This window comes from Syngnathus acus, chromosome 9 (genome assembly GCF_901709675.1).
Source record: "Syngnathus acus chromosome 9, fSynAcu1.2, whole genome shotgun sequence".
NCBI lineage: Eukaryota > Metazoa > Chordata > Actinopteri > Syngnathiformes > Syngnathidae > Syngnathus > Syngnathus acus.
Window position 1 is genome coordinate 3,457,954 of NC_051094.1, and position 16,879 is coordinate 3,474,832.

The 16,879-nt window shown below is 44.5% G+C and overlaps 3 protein-coding genes across 4 annotated transcripts in view; 1 reads left to right on the forward strand and 2 right to left on the reverse strand.

Moving 5' to 3' along the window:
- The window catches only part of LOC119127193, a 665,522-nt gene that overhangs the window by 444,148 nt on the left and 204,495 nt on the right, over positions 1-16,879 (reverse strand). The window lies entirely within an intron of this gene.
- Positions 470-11,529, forward strand: cds1 (CDP-diacylglycerol synthase (phosphatidate cytidylyltransferase) 1). Its single transcript, XM_037259087.1, has 13 exons — positions 470-802; positions 2,652-2,815; positions 3,347-3,443; positions 3,985-4,082; positions 4,335-4,474; positions 5,931-5,989; positions 6,228-6,310; positions 6,992-7,079; positions 7,684-7,752; positions 7,990-8,145; positions 8,397-8,516; positions 8,623-8,726; positions 8,852-11,529. Exons 1-13 carry the CDS (start codon positions 734-736, stop codon positions 8,973-8,975), a joined length of 1,371 nt encoding a protein of 456 aa, XP_037114982.1. The 5' UTR covers positions 470-733; the 3' UTR covers positions 8,976-11,529.
- On the reverse strand, positions 11,568-16,223 carry tmem175 (transmembrane protein 175). Of its 2 annotated transcripts, XM_037259011.1 has the most exons (10): positions 15,983-16,223; positions 15,627-15,665; positions 15,463-15,560; positions 15,320-15,371; positions 15,187-15,222; positions 15,026-15,109; positions 14,792-14,956; positions 14,492-14,570; positions 14,291-14,426; positions 11,568-13,775 (listed from the first exon to the last, which is right to left on the reverse strand). In XM_037259011.1, the coding sequence occupies exons 1-10, from the start codon at positions 16,190-16,192 to the stop codon at positions 13,100-13,102; spliced, it is 1,575 nt and encodes a 524-aa protein (XP_037114906.1). In that variant the 5' UTR covers positions 16,193-16,223; the 3' UTR covers positions 11,568-13,099. The 2 variants fall into 2 exon arrangements, with proteins under 2 accessions (XP_037114906.1, XP_037114905.1); XM_037259010.1 differs by having other exon boundaries at positions 15,026-15,371.

The window sequence follows — 16,879 nt, forward strand, 5'->3', positions numbered from 1 at the left end:
CTCAAAAAGTCCGATTATTAATTCAATTCCGAAAAATTGTCTACATTGATTTTTGTCATTTTATTAGAGTTAAGCTTTATTTTGCCATTGTCATCAAGTGTAAGCACTATATTCTTCATCAAAAATATTCAGCAACCAAACCATCATTTTGATGGGGAAAGTCCTATTTTTCAACAAATCAAATGATCAGTAAGTCAAATATTTCCGTTCATGAAGGCTTTCGCTTTGGTTGCCTAGTGACGTCAGAAAGCGTCTCGCTCATGCGCACACATCATCTGCAGTCAGAATTAACTGCAGCAAACGCTTGGAGCACCATACCGGAAGTACAAATCGTTTCACCCAACCAAAATAAATCATCCCTTGAAGCTTTGTCATCCCATCTTGAGTTACTTTGAAAGGCCTCGTGGAAAGGACGTGGTTTCCCCACAGTGACTTTACATTGACGGTGGACTGCGGTGATAAACACAAACACGCAGTCCAAGCCCAGTCTGTGTGGAGACGTCAAAGAAGCTTTTGGGATATTTGAAGCGGCTCACCTGTCGTTCCCTGGCTAAACTTGCTCCCTGTGGTCCTTAACCTCACAACAGAGACGCCCTGACCAATCGTCCAAGAAGAACCGACGAGCGAGCGTGAGAGTGGGTGACCTTCCTTGCGAGCCTCCTCTCCCGGGCTCACCTCTCCTCGGGGGGCGGCTTATTCGAAGCTCCCGGCAGCGGCGGGCGGCGGAGTCGACATGACCGAGCTGCGGCGACGAGGGGGCGGCGGGGAGGACCCGGACAGCACCGACAACCTGAGCGATAAGGTGGAAGTAATTATTATTATTATTATTTAAAAAAAAAAGCAAACTAATCAGATAAAAGAGCTTCCCGACGGCTGGACAAGTTGGTCGTAGTTGTCAAAGTGAGGAGAGACGGGAGGCTAATTATTAGCCTGTTAGCTTGTTAGCGAGCTAAATGGCTAATCCGTCCACTGTTCTAAGAATAGTCTCCCTTGCTTTGATTTCAGGTTTACAACACATCCTGCTCGCTTGGGTGAATACACTTCCTCAAACTGCCACTGCCATTTATTCACGAAATTTCCAAAATACCTCCTCGGGTGTTTTGTTGAAATAAGAAACACTCATACAAAGTTAAATTGTTGATTCATGGCAAAAACAGAAGGAAAAAAAAAACAAGGTTCAACTCAACCTTATTTTTTTTTAAACGACGACAACCGCAGTTGTGCAAAGAGCTGCACTGTGGATCCCCCGATATTCGCAAACCGCAAAAGGAAGAAGCTGGATTAACAAAAAGCTTTTTGTTTTAGGTAGTCACAACTCTTCCAAAATACAACTTTAATCACTTCCCTCCCCAAATGATAACTTAATCATGATTTTTCTGAAAAAAAATCATATTTAAATATTTATTCATATCCAGGCTGCTATTTGTAATTACTATTGCTTTGCAGGAATGAGTCAAAATTTGTTCACGCGTTGGATTGGGCACAACATAGTAATAATCGGTATGTAATTTGTGGACTCGGGTGGGATGTTGTGACCTATGCCGTTTTGAGCAGTTGATGAGAAAACTGTTCCCTATTAATAAATCTCTATTCTGTCCCGGTCTCTTGTCAGTCCAACCTCCTTTGTAATTATAAATAAAACCAGTATTGGTGAGTCATAAATATCAGGCCAAACAAGTTCAAGAGTTGGAGGGATGCTGAATGGTTTTGACCTTTTACCTCGCTTGGGAGGGTGTGGTGGCGGCTGCGCCGGATTGACTCATTGACCTTCGAACAGGTCGCACAAGTTAGAAATAGGCTTGAGGAAGATTTCTGTTCTGTACAAACAAGTGAGGCCTGGCAGACTACTTGTGCGTGTGACAGTGTCGGTTGCACGATGATGTCACAGGGAACACGCGTGCCAGATTTGTCAATTGCGCCTCGGTAAAAGTTTGCCACGCCGTTTGAGGCCGAGCGCTTTTAGTCATACGATTGCCGTTGGCGTTGAACCGCCAACGCGTCATGTGAGCATGGCAACAACATCGATTCTTTTCGCTCTTGATTTTGAACTGAAAGGACACCAATCTACGAAGGAAGGAAGGAAGGAAGGAATAAACATGAGCGGTGGCAGAGACATCCGAGAAAGGATAATCACACTTTTCGTGGAAATCGTCCCGCTCAGAGACAAGTGAAATTCATAAGTTGACATCATGCACGCATGAGAAATGGCCAATCGTGTCTTTGACCACCTTTCATGTCCATTCCAACATTGTGGGAGAAAAAAAATCATAACCTTTTTACATACTTGCTTCTAATTTAGCGCCTAGCCTTCACCCGCTAGTTCCCGAGCGGGCAGGAAGGCCAGGAGACTTTTGGACCAAGATCCGCATATGGCCGGCGTCCTCCTCGTCACCGACAAGCGGTATTGCTATTTGTTGATCGTCCAAAGCGAACATATAAACGAACATCTGTACGGCTTTCACGTCAGCCGTGGCTTCATGGAAGAGGCGTTGCTGAATTTGCGATGAAGCGTTCCATCACACCAAGCAGAAGTGGCTCAAACCGGATCTCGAATCAACATGGCATTCCCATCACTGCTGGTTAATGTCTCTTTCAGTCACATGTTTGTCAATGTCAATCCCTCAAACCTTTTGTGTCTGGTGCGTGTGAAGGAGGCCGAAGGCGAGGATGACAGGCTGGTGGGCATGCAGGGCGACATGGAGGGCGAGTGCGACGTGGACACCAAAGCGGACGCCGTGGATGTGCCTGCGTCCACGGCAGACACAGACAACACGCCACAGTGTCTCAACAAGGCTCTGGAGGGACTGGCGCCGAGGTACGACGTGGCATCTTCGTATCCAAACCGGCTGTGCGGGGTCGCGTCGCAAATGCACAAACACTCGGCGTGACGCTTTTGCCCTGATGGAGATCTGTGTTCAAGGAGCTGCTCACGCCAGGCTTTTTGTGGAAGATGTGAAAAATCGGTATTGTTTTTTTTCAATCTGAAAATGCAAATAGCTGAAAACATGTTACATCGCCCCCTAGTGGCCTGCCATAGACATGACATGACACCCTTTGCGCTTCTTTTTGCTTTCTTTCACTGCAAGCGTTTGTGTGTGTTTTTTTAAAAAACAAATTATAATTGTTATTAGCTCTTAGTGTTATGCTAATTAGTCGATGCTAAGCTACTAGACGGACAGGTTTTCTTTCTTTCGGTTTCGTGTTGCACACTAACAAAGCCCAAAACATTCCAGAAATGATTTTCACGGGAGGGAAATGGAAGAGCCGGTGCTGCGGCTTCTGTCATACATGTTTGAAACATGATGTAACCGAGTGAATGTTCCTGTTGTTTCTGTGCCGTTGACAGATGGAAGAACTACTGGATCCGCGGAGTTTTGTCTCTCGCCATGATTTCCTTCTTCTTCCTCATCATCTACCTGGGACCAATTGCTCTCATCTTGATTGTACGCACCCTTTGTTTTTATTATGCTGCAATTGCTTATTTTCTTCAGCCCCAATTTACCACCGACCTAAGTGGATATACCTTTTAGGGGAGCAAACACACATTTTTAAAAGCCTGGTAGAAATGTTAGGGTACCCAACAAATTCAGAATTAGAGACCTTCTTTGCACCCATCAACATGCTATTTTTGCTTTCACGCTGTCATTGTGGGTAAATCCAGGGCTCTTAGAACGCTGACGAAATCCGCTTTTTTGGAGTTGTCTTTAAGTCTTAACATTTGTCAGTTGTCTTTTCGAGGAGCTTGAACTCTTATCCTGACACTTATATAACCCTTTTTGGAGGACTTCATTATTTTGATTCCTCAAACCATTTTCTTTCACACCTTCAATGATATTGCCTTTTTGGCCGGTCCTAACTCTTTATTGCGATGACTTAATTACAATTTGAGCGTTCTTAAGACGTATTGGTCTGGCCACTTTTGGGCTTGCATGAATGACTAAATCTTCTTTGGGCGGGCTTAACGATGTTTGTGTGTGCTCATAGGTGATGACGGTGCAAATCAAGTGTTTCCAGGAAATCATTACAATCGGCTACAAGGTCTATCGCTCGTATGACCTGCCCTGGTTCAGGACACTCAGCTGGTGAGGAGAGGAAGACGCGCACAGCACATTCACCCACACACACACACACGTACACAGGACAATGTGTTGAGAATGTGCTGGGTTCAAAGAACACTGCCGTGTTGGAAGTCAATGATAGCGAACAGATTTCCATGTTGAGCAACCACTTCGTGTGCATGTGTTTTGTGAGATAATGAACTAACAAATAAATCACAGCCTAAGCATGTGTGTGTTGAGGGAAGATTCTAAATGCGTATGTTTTGCTGTATTGAGGTACTTCCTGGTGTGCGTCAACTACTTCTTCTATGGCGAGACGCTGGCCGAGTACTTTGGCGCGCTGGTGCAGAGAGAGGAGCCCCTGCAGTTCCTGTCTCGTTACCATAGGTTTATCTCCTTTGCCTTGTACCTGGCAGGTAAATAAAACGTTGCTTGAACCCTCTCACACACGAGCCTGGCAAAGCAGAGCCAATGCTGTGCGCGCGCCATTGGGTCCAGCGGGGAGGGCCATTTGAGCCGACACATCAAATTCGCTTACTTGCTGTGACGTCTCCTTTGTCCGTGTCGTTACAAAATGACGCGCGAGAGATTCAGTCGTTTGTTTAATTCGGCATTGAACTCCGTTTTGAATGACTCGAAGCACACCGAGTCATTAAAAGCACAGCAGCCGACGGCGCTGGAAGCATTTAGAAAGATGTGGATTTCTTCATCGGCGTCACATCCGCTCTTTGCTGATTGCTTCCTTCCACCTGTCGGTCTGCTCAGGTTTGCCCCCACCTCGGAAATGGGCATCAATGCGACTCGCTGTAGCATCGGTCTGGCTTGCCAGGCTGCACACACTTGCCCGCATTCTCCTTAAATGTTTCAGTCACCTTTCTGATCTGGTCAGTTTAAGACACAATGTTCACGTTTCATATTTCAAAATCCTTATCTGCACTCAACAAATGTGTAAAATGAAGTTACGGTGTGGTTATGCTACTGTTTTTATTGTATGGCGTCGAGAGCACCTCAATTACCCTCCGCCTCGTATCAACCATTACCTCCATTACCAAACATTCATCAATTTCTACTTGTGCAGTTTAATCAATGATTGTGTGTATGTAAATGTATGCTTGTGCACTTTAATTAATGAAATGTGAGCATCATTGATTGTTTTGCTAACGGGGACTCTGAAACCTATTTTCCACACTAGCTAGCTGAAGCTAACCCTCACAGTTCTTTTCAAATAAAGGTATGCTAAGGGCATGTTAGCTGGCTAAACTAAACTTGATCTGAAATAGATATGTGCTGTGATCAGGCTAGCTGGCTAAAGTTAACGTGAATGGTGTTACGCTGTGGTCGCTGTCTCAAGCAAACGGTGTTTGTCAAATAGATATGTGCTGCGTCTATCTGGTTATTGCTAATGTAATGTAGTGTGCTGCACTGTGGTCATGTTAGCTGGCTGAAGTGAATGCCGACAGCGTGTGTGCATCTTTTCTAAATACATATAAATGTCAGCTTTGTCATGTTTTGTGCCGTAAAAATGCTAATGGTGTGCTGCGCCCGTGCTAAAACCGCTGTAACTCACGCTGGCGGTGTATGTAAAACAGACGTGTAGCTAACTGTGTATGTAAAAACAGATGCACTTTAGCAAATTGGCTAATGCTAGCAGTGTGGTTCGCTATGTCCATGCTAGCCGGCTAAAGCTAACGCTCTCTGTGGAAAAAAGTATGTTTCATCCTCCCAAATTACAGACACGGTGCGGTGTTGAACAGGCTCCCTGAGAAAGAAACATACATCTGTCATATTAACTATGTCGTCTATGTCATCTTAGACACACGTGATGTCATCTTTGATGCTGATGGCACATTTGTTTCTTTTCTGTTTTTTTAGGTTTCTGCATGTTTGTGCTGAGTTTAGTGAAGAAACATTACCGCCTGCAGTTTTACATGGTGTGTATACAAACAGCAACGCTAACAGCTCATCAAACTTATTTTGGAGGAGATGACTAATTGAAAGAAGAATGCTCCCCCGGGATATAATTAATGATTAACCTGCACATCATCATGCTTTTAAATGATGTGCTTTTGCTCATCTGTCAAGCAAATATTGGACTGAAAGCTACGTTGGCGCATTCCAATGCTGTGACACTTTGTGTGTGTGTGTTTGTGTGTGTGTTTGCCATTCCAGTTTGCGTGGACCCATGTGACGCTGTTGATTGTGGTGACTCAGTCGCACCTAGTCATTCAGAATCTGTTTGAAGGAATGATCTGGTAAGCCCCACAGAATGTTTGTAGTGACAGACCTTCTGCAAACTAGCAAGGTCCCCCCATAGAAGGGCTTGGTCGTTGCCGGTCACGATGGTGGCAAAGCACTTAAAACCGAGAGAGGCTCTGACACCATTGAGCATGAACTCTACACAACTATTTACCCACGTGTCATAAGCAACCGGTTGCAATCCGTACATTATTTAGCATGTATAATACGACAGGCTCATCGACCTCAAATAATGTGCCGGTGCATACCAAGGCTGGCACTTTCAAATATTTATAGAATCACTGATTCTCTCGCCATTATCGAATAATCTGATACAATTTTCCGTTAGTGTATTAAGAAATAATCCTTTCCCCGATTACTGTTCATCAGCCAATTATTTTGTCGGGTTATTTTGTGATTCAAATAACAACTAAGCAACTGTTGATGTTTGCAAATGTCTTCTTTTGATTGAACACAAAAGATAAATCGTCTTGCTTACACGAGGCCTGAGAGAAATCATGACTTTTGTGAGCCTGAAATGAGAAGATTTGGAGAGCTAAATAACTGCTCTAAATGATTACTAATACAAAGCGCTTCATTTGATAATTGATTTGTTGTCTATTCATTTTGACACTCTTACACAAACTGCCGTGGTGTCACACTTTCGACTGACTTCGCTTACCAAATTGTGTTTTTAGGTTCATCGTGCCCATCTCCATTGTGATCTGCAATGACATCGGCGCCTACCTGTTTGGCTTCTTCTTTGGACGCACGCCGCTCATCAAGGTGACATGCTTTTTTTCCCCCCCAATACCCTTGAAAACGTGTTCGCGAGCTGCCCAACGCAGCAGGCGCCGCCATCAAGCCTGACTCGGGAAGCAATTGCAAGTACTATGAAGGAAGTTATCCAAGGGCAACTATTGATATGGATGAATCAATCGAACGCAAGTCATATCATTATTTAAAACATGTACATTCAGTTTCTCAAATGTTCATTAAATGTAAGATAATGCTTTTGTGGGGGGGGGTGCACATCATGTTTGGGTGCTGCTAATTTGCCCTTTATTTGAATGAAAATGATGTCCATTATATGGCTTGGACACAAGAAAAAAAAAAAAAAATCAACATATGGATAAAATTTAGTCATTTAGTCTCTTTCCATTTGCTTCCATATGCTTTCTTTGAAAACACGCGGACGGAAGTACGGGAGTAGAAAAGGACTTTTTGTGCTCCCCATCATTAATCAACGTGGAAAGGAAGCTTAAGGGCAAGACCATAAAGAAAGAAGCGCAGTGTTGCAATGGGCACACGCGGGACATGTTCAACAACAACCACCGTCATTGAGCGTGCGTGTATGTGTGTGTGTGTGTGTGTGTGTGTGTGTGTGCAGCTCTCACCCAAGAAGACCTGGGAGGGCTTTATCGGCGGTTACTTCTCCACCGTGATCTTTGGATTCGTTGTGAGTGCACATATGCAGCCACACCGTTTCTACACCACTTCAACCTCCCGACATGGCGGGCACACAACTGACATAAACACGCAACCTGATGTTCACGTCTACACGAGGCGCTTGCGCAACTTGGCCGCAACACGTCGACATGACTAAATGCACAAATGTGCGAACTCCATCCACGTCATCAAAGATGCACGTCGACACGCGCTGCAAGCAACTGAAAGTGCTTTTTGTGTTGTGCAGTTGTCGTCGCTGCTGTCCCAGTTCCAGTACTTTGTGTGTCCGGTGGGCCTGAGTAGCGAGAGTGGCAGCTTGTTCACGGTGGAATGCGAGCCGTCCGACTTGTTTGTGCTGCGGCGGTACAACCTGCCGGCGCTGGTCCGCAGTGTGCTGCCGTGGGTGAGCTCCTCGCACTCCTGAAATACGCTCGGTACATTTGAACGCAATTAAGGTAGGATCCTTTTCATTTGATAACGTCAGAGCATGTCAGAGAAATTCAAGTGATGGGTTTTGGAAGCAGCTGTCCTTTTTTTCCCCATCGCATCGACATGTTTAATTGCTAGCCAAAATATTGCAAAGTGCATTCTGTTGCCACGCAGTTTAAGACATTACGGATGATGATAGCAAAAAATTTTTTGTTTCTTTCCCAGGAAACCGTGACGCTGTACCCGTTCCAGATCCACAGCATTTTCTTGTCGTCATTTGCGTCGCTCATCGGCCCTTTCGGCGGATTTTTCGCCAGTGGCTTCAAGCGAGCCTTCAAGATCAAAGTGAATGGCCTACTCTCTCTCTCTCGCTCTCTCACTCTCAATGTTGCGTTGTCGCCGAGACGCGAGTGGAGCCGTGCTGAGCGTCATCGCCACGCTTCTCTTCCAGGATTTTGCCAGCACCATCCCGGGACACGGAGGGATCATGGACCGTTTCGACTGTCAGTACCTGATGGCTACCTTCACCCACGTCTACATAGCCAGCTTCATCAGGTGGGAATTGGGAATTCAGCCCCCATGAGAAGAGCCACACAAAGTCTCAAGAAGCAATACTCTTAAAGATGCGACGAGTTTGCCATTTTGACCCGAGTGCTATTTTACTGTGGTTTTCGTCGCAGGGGTCCCAATCCCAGCAAAGTCCTGCAGCAGCTGCTCATGCTGCAGCCGGAACAGCAACTTAGCATCTTCAACACACTGACCTCGCACCTGAAGGACCGAGGGCTGCTGCCCCCCGCGGCATGAAGGCGGCTCGACGGGAAACCGTGTGCGTGATGGCGCAACTACTGTATGTACACAACAACACATGAAGCGTGTCGTATCCTGACAATTCTTTATCCGACTTGAAACCTGCACTAGCTTTAAGTTAAAAAAGAAAAAAGGTTGTCAAAAAAAAAAAAAAAAAAAAAGTGTTTCATCGGTTTTGGAGCATTGCATCCGACCACCATATTTGATCAGAAAGTGGTCAAAGCCCACGTTGCACTGACGCGCCAATAATGAGTCATCGGTTAGCGGCCTAGCACATGTGCTAACCGGCGACTGTTCACTTTAGCCCCACGCTTGTCAAGTCACCAAACGTAATGCTAGATGCTAACGTACATAAAGAAATGTCGAGCTAATATATACCTATCGATAATATCAGCAAAAAGTAAAAATACAAATCAAACAGATCTTTGTAGTTAGCGAGCATGGACAGACACATTTCGTAGATTTGAATATTTAGATCATGAAAAAAATCTTTTTATATTTCCCGAGTAGTTAGACGACGGCATCAACGTACATAAAGTTAACATGTAACTTTAGATGCAATAATAACCAGCATGCTCTGCATAGGGTGGGAACATGCTAGCAACTAGCACAGATGCTAAGAGTATATAGATAGATAGTTTCATAGCAAAAAAAGTAGTTTTATTTATGAGTAAAGTGACGGGGAGCATTCAATTCATGAAGCCTCCTAAACTTTAGATACAATAATGTCAAGTTTCTTATGCTAAGAAGTTTGCATTTTCTTGGCAGTCACTAGTGTGTAGCGCTAGCTCATTCAGCTAACAATATTTGAGCATGTGTGTGGTGTAAGCATAGTTCAGCTGCTAACTGCTAAACTCCCCAGTTTGCATTATTGTACGACTACTACTACAACTACTACTGAGGTTGAAGAAGCACTAAAATATTCCTAATGCTAACAAGGGCAGCCACACTGAACAGCAAAAATTTGCTAACTACTTGCAGACGTAATGAGAGAAAACTCAAATTAGACTATTTTTTAAAACTGGAAACAGTCGTTCATGTTACCTTTGTTAACAACGCTCTTGCTAACCACTGAACAAGGCTTGTGGCTTGTAGTACTGCTTTGCTCCACAGGTAATGACTTGCTAAACTAAAAGGTGCTTTTTTTGTTTTGTTTTGGATGTTAAGGAAGTTGACATTTTCTTGGCCGCTAGTTTGTTCAGTTAAAGGCTAGCCTGGCTGCTAACCTCTAAACGGCTAACCAGTTAGCATTGTACTACTGAAGAAGCACTAAAATGTCCCTACCCGCAAACGTCGAGAGCCGCACTGAGCCCCACTTTTTTAAAGGCTTTTATTGCGTGAAATTAAATATTTTAATGATGTTTTTGAATGTAGTTTGCAATGAAGGCTTTTGCAGATGATATTTTGTGCAAATTTACTCCAAATGTTGGTGCGATTCTTGGGGGGCAGGAAGAAGAGGTTTACCAAAGCGTTTTGTTTTCTGTTGTAGTTTTGTTTCGTTTTTTTCCTCTCTTAACTTCGTGCTGCTTTTTTTTTCTGGGTGGACTGAGTCCAGGACATTTATTTTAAAAAGTGCTACTGGGACCAGATGAGGGGCTTTTATTGTGAAACTCACCACTTCCTGTCACAGCTGCCCACTGAGTTGATTTTGAATATGTTGACGTTCATATTCATCAGAGCATGCTTTACGGACCGAAATATTAAGCCCAAAACAACAAGATGTGACAGTAAAGAAATGAGACCCAAATTAGTCTTTGAAATATTAGGCCCAAAACAACAAGGTGTGACAGTAAAGAAACAAGACTCCCAACTTGACGCCAATTAACTGATACAGCTTTGTTCACTTAATGTGCTCTGCACTGGTTGTTTTCGACAAACAAACAGACAAACAAAACCGGGCTACCAAATAGCATCCGTTTGATAGCCCTTTAAGCAACAGATACTTGAACACAAATGGATGGCGCAAACACTTGTAGACAGATTATATAAAAAATATTCCAATCATTTATTCTTTATCCTCTGTGAAGAACGGCGAACGATACTGTAGCTTACAAAGGAGTTGGTACTATCACCACGTCCATCGGTATGTTTGTACTCTTCTTCCACCAGGTGGCCAAGGCGCATATAATATGCACCGCACAATATTCGAAAAATTGCACCGAAACCGAAAAGTAACTCTTTAAATTGTCATTCCTATATGTTTTATGAAGTACATGACACTGTGACATAAGCAGTCAGCCAATAGACATCGAGTTAGTCTCGTGTTTCTTGTCACAACTTACGCAAATAACTTGACAGAAAATTGACAATCGGCTCTGGAATCTTTTTTTTTTGTTTCCGAGTTTGGGAAGCCCTATAGAGTTTATTTTAAAAAGGTGAAAAGCTCCATTTTGATTGTCCCCTTGACAGACTCGCACGTTCAAAATCAATCAGGATTGGCCATGACATCAATGAGTGTGCCACTTAATTTTTTTCTGTCAATCCCACCCCCATCCCCTCTTTGGGTTGTGTAAATTCTTCCATCAGAGAAAATAATTTTTGAAAAAAAAAACTGGAACATTTAGCAATGGTGTTACTTTTTATTTATCATTGTGAATATTTGATGATGTTTATTATCATGGTAGAAGATGAAAATGATGAAGGGTTTGCAATGAAGCTGGGGTCAATAATTTAAAAAATATATTTTGTTGTTTATTGTAACATTTTTATTCTGCACAAAAAATATGACTATAAAATAAAAACTACAATTTTTTTTCCCGTACTTTAACAATGCCACAAAATCTCCAAATTCACTTGAAGAACATTCCAGATGTCTCTGAATTGAAATAAACAACCCATTGCACAACAAGCACACAACTCGATCATAACAACAACGCAGACTTCAATAATAATTTCACGTGCTTTTTTGAAATCTTTTACTCACCAGTGGTGCTTTTAACTGAAACGACATTGACTCCTACTGGTGGACGTTTGTAAATCAGCAAAACAAAAACAATGCTTAAAATGTGCAATTTGAATTGATGGCTTAGTGACATTTCTATGGCATTAGTATCAGTATAGTGTCAATTATTCAGGGTGTATTCAGACCTGACTGTTTGGTCCACTTTAAACGGACCAGAGTTGGATTGGAAGGCTGGTCCGGACTTTTTGTGCGGGTGTGAATACACGCAAACGAATCCTGGTGCGGATAAAGTGGTCTCGGTTCACTTTCAAACGAACTCTGACGCGGTTCGCTTCAGGTGTGAATACAAATGGCGAAGATCCGCACCAATAGCACAAATATTCAGAGCGGGAACGCAGCGCGTAAGACTGACATTTTGGGTCGAAGCGGACGTTTTTTGCAAATTCCAGGGTTATTATTTTGTTTGGGAAGGGAGGGGGGGGGGGGCGTAAAAAGAAGTCACTTAAAAAAAAATGGGAGTTTGTCTTTTTTGTTCGGCCACCATTGTCGTGATTTAATTGCAGTTTGTTATTGGCTATTAGAAACGACATTAAAATGGGTTTGATGTAGCCTAGCAGTAAGACGTGACTTAATTAGTTTGTATGTTACTAACAAGTCAATGTGGACAAATGCAACATGTCCAAGGAGGTTAGGTACAGGAAAAGAGTGTAAAATGTTTTGCCCACCCTGTTTTTGTCCCCAATTTCATTTGGACTGGGGTGTGTAGACCTTTTCTAGCCATTGGATGTTTCAAGACTGATTTTCTTGCGTTTTTCGTGAATGCCCTCAAATTATCGTTGTCCGTCTTTCCCAAGACCCTGTTTGTTGATGACGCAACTTATCCGAAAGTGATTTTCTGTGCCGTTGCGATGACCACAAACAAATATTTTTCCAATCAATTATCCTGTAAATGAAAAAAAATCCCCCAAAATGGAAATATTATCTGCAAATCCGGGGGGGTTAAATGTTATATGTATTGTATAAATTTAAAACAAATAATCACACCTAGAATTCCCTTTCCAGCTTGATTAGCCCCTTAAATTTTGTCCTGGCTGACGCCACTATTTTTGAGGTTCTGATTGCTTAAAATGGACGACATGAGTGCACATAACGCAGTTAGCAGCGCCGCCAAGCTGCAAAGCGTGTCGTTGTTTTCCATGCATTAAGCGCGCTCGACACGTCAGCCGATTAGCAGCGGGTTGAACGGAACCCCGGAGCAAATGTTTTCCTCGCCGTTTTGCGTTTGTCTCCTTTGCGGACCAAACAGGCGTCTGAACAGGGCCAGGACGACTCTCACCGTCAACCTGAGCAGCAGGAAGGCGAGCGGCGTGGCAATCTCCATCAGGTGAAAGATGGTGGCACTGAAGCGGCTCAGTGCGCACGTGAGCAGGAAGGCGGTGAGGGCCACGGCCGGGTACAGCGTCAGCTTGGCCAGCATAAAGACGTGCTCGGGGCCGCCATAGCGCACCGCCGGCCTCAGCGTCCGTTGCCCGCTGCCCTGCAGCGCCGCTACCCAGGTGGCCAGCTGGAACGCACCGGCGCCAAAGACAAGGACGCAGGCGGCTTGTACGGCGCGCCGCTCGTCACGCGAGGCGGCATGAGGCAGCTCGTGGGTGAGCCGAAAGGCCAGCGGCAGGCCCCCGACAAAAGCCAGGGACATGGTGTTGAGGAGGCCCATCAGGCGCGTGGCCTGGGCCACGTGCAGGAACAGTGAGTGGTGCGCGAACCAGAGCAGGCCCACGGTGGCGAAGGAGCCCAGGTAAGCCAGGTAGTCGGACCCGTACGGGCGCAGCGCCGCCACCAGGCTGTCATTGAAGCGCTGCCGCACCGTGGCCGGTTCGGGGACGTTGTCCTCGCTGCAAAACAAAATGTTACCATTATTTTAAGTCCATTCACCTGCCAGTTATTTATTTTGATCAATGGATGAATTGGGTTTACATTTTCTTTAATATAAAATTTAAAATAACATTTCTGTCACTTTATTGGAAAAACAAATGTTTTTCATGTGAGGGAAAACAATTTTTTACAAACAAATTGATGGTGATTCAGTTATTCGTTTGGTCATACATATTTCAGAAAATCAAAACGTTGATTGCTTGTTAATGTCCTATTTGGACTCACTTCAAAGATTGCGTTCATGGCACGCCACTAAAATCTCAGGAGATTTACTCTCGCCAGGCTGAAATTACAAAGCATTGGACTATACCAGGTTCAAGTCTCAAAGCAATGAATCCATTGTCAAAATGTGCTGAGGTGTGTGTGTGTGTGTTGTTGCTGTGGAGAGGAAACATTGTGATGTTGAAATGTAGTCATAATCCCACGTTTTCAGAATTTACCAATTGGTGCCGTGACCTGCATTTGCAGTACCTACCAAATGTCCAGGATGAGCAGCGTGGCCACAATGGCGTAGACGCCGTCACTGAAGGCCTCCACACGCTCTTTACTCAGCGGCTCGCTGGGCAGGAAGGTGTAAAACATCACCTGCTCCGGATCCTCCTCCGCGGGACCTCAAAAACACACTTTTATTATTTTGAAAAGGGTTTGAATTCGGAAAAACCAAGAAGGTACCTACCGAGAAGTTTGTCCCGACACCACAGGACGCCCTGGGAGATGTACGGAAGGAAGATGACAAGAGCAAGCAACACGTACGACTGAAGGAGAGGAAAAACAACTCATCAGGAACAAGAACATAGCAAGAACAACCCCAAATCGAAGAAAACAACTGACTCCCATCGGGATCTATTGATCTCACGTCAGGAATTGTCAAGTCACATGCTGATGCTATCACATCAGGAACAGTAACAGCACATATTCACGACAAAAGAACATCACATCTGGAACAACAACATGAGGTGAGGGAGTCTGGACCAACCAGCTGGTAGCAGAAGAAGGAGCAAACTGCAGCCAGGAGGCACATGACAGGAACCCTCAGGAGGACTTTAAGGATGTGATGTCGGCACACGGTGCGGTCCTCACACGCTTGGATCTGATCCTGGAGCAGGAACGGACGACCGAAGGCGTACAAGACGATCACCGACTGCGCAAAAACAACAACGCCAATGTCAAGTCAGGCTTGGAGATGCGTGCGCTAATGTCAATGACAGACCTGAATGAGACCGATGACCATCACGCAGCCGCAGAAAAGAAGAATTCCAAGAATGTGCGAGGGAAAGGTCGCCATCAGCGAAAACTGCAAGCACGAGAAAAACTCTGCGGTGATGTCATTGGCGATGTGGTTTCTCAACAGATGGCGGCAATGAGACTGACTGTGTACGGCAGCAGGGTGATCAGCATCATGCACGCCTGAAACCCCAAACAGGAACGACACAGAAGGGACAGCAATATCATATCGGGCTTGTAAAAGGAACTTCAGGCACAAAGTCCACATTAGTCCACATACAAGGTTGAGCAAGGCCAGAGTGTCATCGATCCGCACGATCACTTGGAATAACCTGCAGCAGAAAAAAAGGACAAGTCAAACAAGAACTACAAGTCAGGTGAAATGAATCTGTTGTTGCCATGACAACAGGATCTTCTTCACACCTGATGTGCGCCGCCCAGGCCACAGTTACAATGAGGAAGGTCATCAGATAGACGGCCAACTTGGTGCTTAGCAGAAGCTGAAGGTTTTCATCCAGCTCCTGAAATGGAGATCCCGTTACCATGGTCACGTTACCGTACTGGACAACACTGATGTCACGCGTTACCTCATCGCCCTGCATCTTGGTGTGGGCCACAGGAAGAATCTGCGTGCACACACATTTGTTAATGGTGCTCATGTTTGTTGGCTATATTGGATGTCAAGGAAGCAAAAAAATTTAGGTAGCTTTGATTTAAAGTGCTTTTATTCGCCGTTTTGAGCAACAGCAAATAGCGTGTCCACATAAGCTTCTCATGTTGCTCATATTGGCCTCAAAATAAATAAATACATTATTGTATGATATTGTTAAAAACAGCAGACAAAAACTGCAAGCGTTTGAGTCTTCCGCCATAGGACTGCCACGCCTACTTCTAAAAACGTTTTCTTACGTCACCAGCACATACTTTGTAGTCGCCATCTTACCATGACGGTAGCGATGATGGAGAGGAGCGCGTCGCTGTAGGCCAGCAGCCGGTGCGAGGACTGCGTGCCGCCGTGAGCCTCTTCGACATCGTCCGAGGCGGCCAGGAGGCTCTCTGTGGACATGGCAGAGGCGTGCCGCTCCCCTTCCGCGTCCTCCCCGACGTGTTGCTCCTCTTCCGCCGCGTGGTCGTCACCTTCGTGTTGGCTCATCGCGGAGCTCGTCGCGCCCCTGCTCTGTTTGCAAACAAACAGACCTAACAGTCAGGTGACTCCAGGCGGCGGAGAAACCGTATGCGGAAGTGCGATGCGTCATTGAGACTTCTCCGAGGTCTCAGTCATTCAATTCAAATATTTATCATGACTCACTTATTGAATAAAAATATGTTTTGATCTACTAAAAGCACAATAGGAGCCACCGTAAATTATTTATGCATATTTTTAAAGGTAAGCGCTAATGGGGTAAAGTAGTGTCACTTTTCTGCCTCTAGAGGGAAACAGCAGTCTAGCTTAGTGGTCATGTGTTTTTTTTTTTATTCAGTATTTTTTTTTTTTTTAATGAAATGATTATAAACGTATACAATGTGAGTTGTACAGCAAGAAAATAATTGTATTCATTCTTTACATATTTTTAAACATACCTTTTTTAACCTGAGGAATTATAAACAATAATAACCATTTGATTTATTTACGTCTGTCAAAATGTACGTAGTGTAAAACCAAAATATAAGTTACGTAACAACATTTACTAGTATTTCCTGTAATTCTTTCGGTTTTTTTCGGTTTTAACTGACTTTTCTATTCTAGTGAATCTAGCCGCAGTGGCGCCCCCTGGAGTGTGGAAGCTTGACGGGATCTTACAGATCTGCCACCTGGGTGTGTCGCCCATGGCCCCGCCCC